General features: G+C 36.7%; 1 protein-coding gene across 2 annotated transcripts; it reads right to left on the bottom strand.

Annotated features, from left to right (window-relative positions):
• Positions 1-745: 745 nt before the first annotated feature.
• On the bottom strand, positions 746-2728 carry LOC116171801. Of its 2 annotated transcripts, none has more exons than XM_031488799.1 (2): positions 1898-2728; positions 746-1037 (listed from the first exon to the last, which is right to left on the bottom strand). In XM_031488799.1, exons 1-2 carry the CDS (start codon positions 2160-2162, stop codon positions 907-909), a joined length of 396 nt encoding a protein of 131 aa, XP_031344659.1. In that variant the 5' UTR covers positions 2163-2728; the 3' UTR covers positions 746-906. The 2 variants fall into 2 exon arrangements, with proteins under 2 accessions (XP_031344659.1, XP_031344660.1); XM_031488800.1 differs by lacking the exon at positions 746-1037 and adding an exon at positions 1266-1375 and having other exon boundaries at positions 1898-2725.
• Between the last annotated feature and the right edge of the window lie 3272 nt (positions 2729-6000).

Raw genomic sequence — 6000 nt, 5'->3', positions numbered from 1 at the left:
GATACCTTCTGGACTGGAGAAGGTCCATTTATGTACTTATGTAAGAGACTTTGGAATCTTATTTTTCACAAATGGGAAAGGGTTGGAGTCAAGGTTGGAGTTGCTCTTAAATCTGTTTGAGTTGGCAAGTCTGAAACTTATCAAATTTTGTATTCGTTTAACGTCATGTTTAAACTATTCAAATTCAAGGGATATTGCCTCGGATTGTTAATTTTTGTATATTATGTGATGTAAAGTGTGTGTTTAGCGTTTTCCAACGTTGGCTTTCTTGCTCTCGATTTTCCACCTATATTTACGCTCTGCGGATAATGAGTCGGAATTTTCTTCGGCTTGGTTCTTTTGTCCGATGCTAGGGGAACACGGTTCACATTCCCGATAGTAATCATGGGTACTAGTGAGTGCGACGTGGTCTTTCAACAACGTAGGGAATCCGCCTCGGAATCCGCCCATTGTGGAATGCGAGGTTTGTCTAACTTTGCTGCTATTGATACAAAGGTGGGTAGAGAATGCAAAATTTATTTTATTTTTCGATATACTCGTACAGTATTACTTAGACATATGTTGCTTTCGGTAATTTATACAAGATGGGCCGGGAACGAGATCGGAAAAATAGTCTTTAATATTACTTTTTAATGTAGGTGACCATAAACGGACCATAATCGTTGTTCATTGATTCCAAATTATAAATTCGTTTATAGCATTAAGCTCGTCATTAAGTCAATTTTTTCAAATAGTATCATCACGGTGGTTTCCCGGGTATTTTGGAACGTCTTGTATATATTTTTCAAATAGTTACAATCATTTGCTAATCCACCAAAGGTACATATTTTTCTTATTTTTTTAGATTATCCATAAATTACCAAACATTTGAAATTATACATGGTGTAGGTACCATCTGGGGACCATTTAACTTTTACATGTGCCCACTTCATCGGAGGTGAGTCTAGATAGAAGAGTCCTTCCGCCTTCCGGATATTTCCCTTGCCTTTTAGAGTGTACCAGCCTCGGTGCCAGCTTAGAGCACATTTTACAATAACCTATACAAGATAAAGTGATATTTCATTGATAAAGTTTTGAATAATTAATTGACATTTATATACTAACAAATAAAAACTTTGTATCAGTTACGCATGGCCGCAAGGAAGGAAGCGGTTTTACTGTAACCAGTTATATATTGCATTCTATATCTCGACGATTTCTTATAACATCAAGAAATATTTTCATGATTTTATTTACACAAACTTCAGGAAGTACCTACACACAGCCTTCAAACCTCTTACTTCTCAAAAATTTCATTACACTTCAACCCTTTTCTTTGGCCGTACACTCGACAGGACAGTATAGATACGTCTCTTCTCATAGGCACATATTTTACCTGAAAAATTAAAGTCATGTTTCTTATGTCACGAACGTAGATACCAAATTTTTGCAAATTTCCTGTTTCTTTCGTTACGCATACCGGCGAAGTACAGTACCTACAGCCTTACTAACCTTACTTTTATAACACACTGTACAATCACTTTGGGAAAAACCGTATTTACAAAGTTAATCATTTTCATCAACTGTTTCAACCCTATAAAACCGAAACGGTGTTGTACGTTCACCCGTAATTGCCAATAATAATGAATGTATCTACCATCGGAGCGGTCGTTATCAGAAATATTTCAACTTTTTATCTCGCAGATTAACCATCGCAGTCGGCCGTCAAGCACCAGGTGAATTCGGTGAATGTGATTGAAGTATTCATAAATTTGGTGCAGTGGCATTGACACAAAATACAGTAACGAGAATTTGTTAGTGATCCAATTGGCATAAAACGCGAAGGGTTAAATATAGTTTTCAGCAAAAGTTGTTTTGGGTGTTCATTCATTGACAAAATTATAAAAATATACTTTACCGGTAGTGTAAAGGTTAGCAAGCTCCTGTGCACCTTTATGCTGCGGACCCCATCGTGGTCGCACCTTTTGGTCTTGGGTTACCACACTGCAGTTTGCATTTGGATCGTCCTCCAGCATGGAATTCTCTAAAATTTGCTGTTCGGTTTTAACAGGTGCTAGTATTTTCGTTGCCATACTGGCACTTATTTCTAGTTGGTCAATACTTGTATTTGTAAGAACATCTTTAACTCTTTGAGAGCACGAAATGGGCAACGGTAAAGTCATTTTAATTTAAATTCTACACGTATTTAATCACAACCCTTATGAGATCACAGCTAAGTAATTTAAATGACACTCTGTTTATTTGATTATTTTTATTTGCATGTAAAGTTTGTATAAAATAGCGTTCGAAATAAAAATCAACACCTGCATCGTGCCACAAACGACCGAAACGAACAGCAACTGAGTAACCAAACTACAACCATACGAAACGAATACGATCACTCCATGCTCTCCTTCTTTCCTTCGCTATCCTTCTTACACGCCTGTCAACTGCCGTAGAGCCACACCTACAATTACGTAATCTACGACGTTGCCGTTTAGACTAAACAACAAAAGGTGACCAATCTACTTGCGGCTTGCATTAATCACACGTGAACTTTACTATTTTGAATTGAATTTAGACACCCATGCGTTCGCTCACTTCATGGTATTTCCAAATGTAGGTATTTCATTTTCAGTTTTCAAATAAATACTTACATGAAATCGAATCGATAGGAAATTGACTGTCTTAACATCCGACTTTTAAATGCATTATTAATGTCGCTTGCTTTCGCTCTTGACAGATTGTACAAATTATGCATAAACTAAACTGATAAACTTATTTCTCCAAAGTAAAAACTACGATCTGAAGTAAGTAGATCACTGATCAGGTGATTAAAGCCATTAAAGGGCTAATATAATTGGTAGGTTAGTAGGTAGGTCTGCCGCCTACGATAAATTAGGGTAAAATTACAACTTTTACAGTTACCTAATGTTTGTCTAGTGGCACATTTCTTGAAACGAGATTTGGATTAGAAACGATTTACGCACTATAGCAGTTTCAATGCTAATTTTTTTATATCGAAATGTTTTCTCTCCTAATTAATTTAGATCAAAATTGTAAATAGGTTTAGTGAAAAATGCTGCGTCTGCTCATGTCCTCATTTATTATTTTTCAATTAGGGAAACCGGAAGAAACTAGAATTTAGCATTTGCGTAACACTCTAATTTTTGTTTCCGTAATTTCACGGCACGAGCGATTTTTACTAAAATGCTCATTTATAATTTCCTTAATTTCTCCAATTTCGATTTTCGCACAACAAAAAATTACTCACCACTACTCAAATGCTCACAACATATCCGATCGTCAGGCAGCAATTTCGCGGATTGGGTCGCTGTAGGTTACAATTTTGAAATTGGTAGATAAGGCATAAATGGTAAATAGGAAACCATTGACAATGATGCCTACCTATAGGAACCAAACCATATGCAAGTACCTAGTCTCCTGCACCTGAGTGCTGTGCTGGGAGCGCGATGGTATATATCACATGAATAGAGCTCTTCCATACATTTTGCAGAACAGTCTAGCAGGCGATTAAGTAGGTACCTATTGTTCGATGGTTCGGAAATTTTTAAATCTTAATTATTTCCGATTGCCTAATAGTATATTAAGTATGGAGAACGGTAAGGGATTTTTACCGTTCGAAGACAATTGTTTGGAGGAGGAGCGAAGCGACGACTCCAATTATTGTCTGAGAACGGTAACCCTTATCGTTCGACGTGCTTATAAAATTTTTTGCGCGATCGAAATTAAAATTATGTAACCAATATAAATATGCACTAAGAAATTAACGAGCAGAATAAATCGAAATGATCGAAGTGGTATGGTGTACATCACTAGGTAACCAGTTTATTTGTCAAAATTGAAATTAATAATTTCATAAAATTGTACATGTGTCTGATGTAGGTTGCTAGCTTTGCACTTCCTTTATGACTTTATGAGCGTCTTTCTATAGGAAACAACAGCACAAATTGTACGTTTAATGTACCTAACAATAATTAAAGATTAAATGTAATGTAAGACTGTTGATTTTTAAAAAGGCGTCGGTAAGTATTTTTGCTGTTCTGTTTTTAGATCGGTAAGTAATTTTGGCGTCGTCGTAATCATAGCAACTGGTAAATTCTACGTACTGTCATGGAAACACACATGGTAAATAGCCAGAAATGACCGATCGCGCAAAAAAGTTATAAAGAGTGTATCGCAAATACATTCTGATGACGTAATGACTAGTATGTGTATTGACTTGAATTCTATCCTCGAGCAGGACATAGGTACTTTTCATGTACCTACGGGTACCAGGTCATGTCGGGATCCCTGGAAATGAACAAGGGTACAGATGCGAAAAAGCTTCTGAAAGAGAAGAGCGTGATGTATGGAATGGCAACAAAGATGGTAAAGATGTCCTAACGCAAATAAAACCAAACGTGGGAAAACTGTAGGTACCTATACACGTTATGGAATGGGTGCAGAGAAGTAAATATGAAACCATATGCATATTGTATGTTGTGGTACGTACAGCTCATTGATTACTCACTCTTTTCATATATCTTAAAAATGTAGACATTGCGTTTGAAAAACCAAAGTTGCATCGCTTTCCGGTTAAACCGGAAGTTTCAATATGCAAATAAAAGAGATATTGAAGTGACTAGAATGCACTGTACTTATATTCAAACGAGATCAAAGGTACCTACTCTTATATTATACGATCTGCTGTGCCAGTGGGCGGCTGTGATGTTTTTTTCGTCTAATTTTGATATAGATCTAGATCACAATGACCAAAGACAACAAATTCTGATAATGACTACAACGCCCAATTTGACCACCATTCCCCAACTTTTCTGAATGACCTGTCGGCATAACTTAACTATTTACAATTACCAAAAGGTGTAAGTTGGCCACACCCCCAAGGTTTTAGAAATACAATGCTATAAAGTTGACCCCAACGTCCATCCAAATTCGGTCCGTACATCCATCCGTCTGTTCCTTGTGATGTACCTCGACAACAAGACAGCGACGTCAAACCTTGACCAAACGATTGCGTTCAAGGATCGTTTGTGCCGGATTAAAAGTCGGGTTTCTGAATCCGGTTCGAGCCGTGCACAAACGGTCGACTGTGCGGTGATTATCATATTGTGGAGCACTCCTTATAAAATTTCAGTAGCGGCCTTAGACCCATAATAGGTATGTATTTCTTATTTATGAACGATTTTGCTGCCCTTTTCAATATCTGCAATCCGATCGTGTATGGAAAAGAGCAGGCACTTCCCCGGTCGCGTAAATACATTGTTTACCATGGTACAGAGTACAGACAGCTTAGTCTCTGTACCGCAGTATACAATGTTCCTGTAATTACGCACAAATCTCATCTACATTGTTTACTGTGCTGCAGACGATGACACTATCTGTATCGTATAGTAAATATAATGTACCTAATCAAAATGTCGGCGATTTCATATCCGCTTCTTACTACAGCCATTGAATAATAACACTATTTTTATTCAATGCTACAGCATAACATATAAAATTGCTATTATAGGTACCTAGAAATACTTTATAACTGCGGTAGGCACATTGCAAAATTATATGATAAATCTAAATCGTGTCCTATATTTTTGAGGGTAAGGAATTCGATTATTATACTGTTTTTTATGATAGAGAATTGGGATGAGTGTTTTTTTCAGTAAAACTGGTTGCTAAAGTGTGGATGCCATTGGCAGTGACTTTTTTAGTACCTTCCTCCTTTTATGTTATATCACTGACACGCAGTTAAAACTTTTCTAAATCTACTACAGTAGTACATACCTATCCATTGCAAAAACAAGCACTTCTTCTTGGCAGAAGGGTATACAGGGTGGTGACTTGGCTAGCGCATCATAGGGATTTCAATGTAAAATTCATAACATGCAATTATTGGCTCCCCAAATTATTTTAGAGCAAAAATGTATTAAGGTTTTTTGTACAAAACAATTTTTTACGTCAATCAACCGTATTAGTTTTCAATTTTTTGCATAATAAAGACGG

The sequence above is a fragment of the Photinus pyralis genome, unplaced genomic scaffold (genome assembly GCF_008802855.1).
Source record: "Photinus pyralis isolate 1611_PpyrPB1 unplaced genomic scaffold, Ppyr1.3 Ppyr1.4_LG5, whole genome shotgun sequence".
NCBI classification, from domain to species: domain Eukaryota; kingdom Metazoa; phylum Arthropoda; class Insecta; order Coleoptera; family Lampyridae; genus Photinus; species Photinus pyralis.
This window is presented reverse-complemented; position numbering and strand designations above follow the sequence as displayed.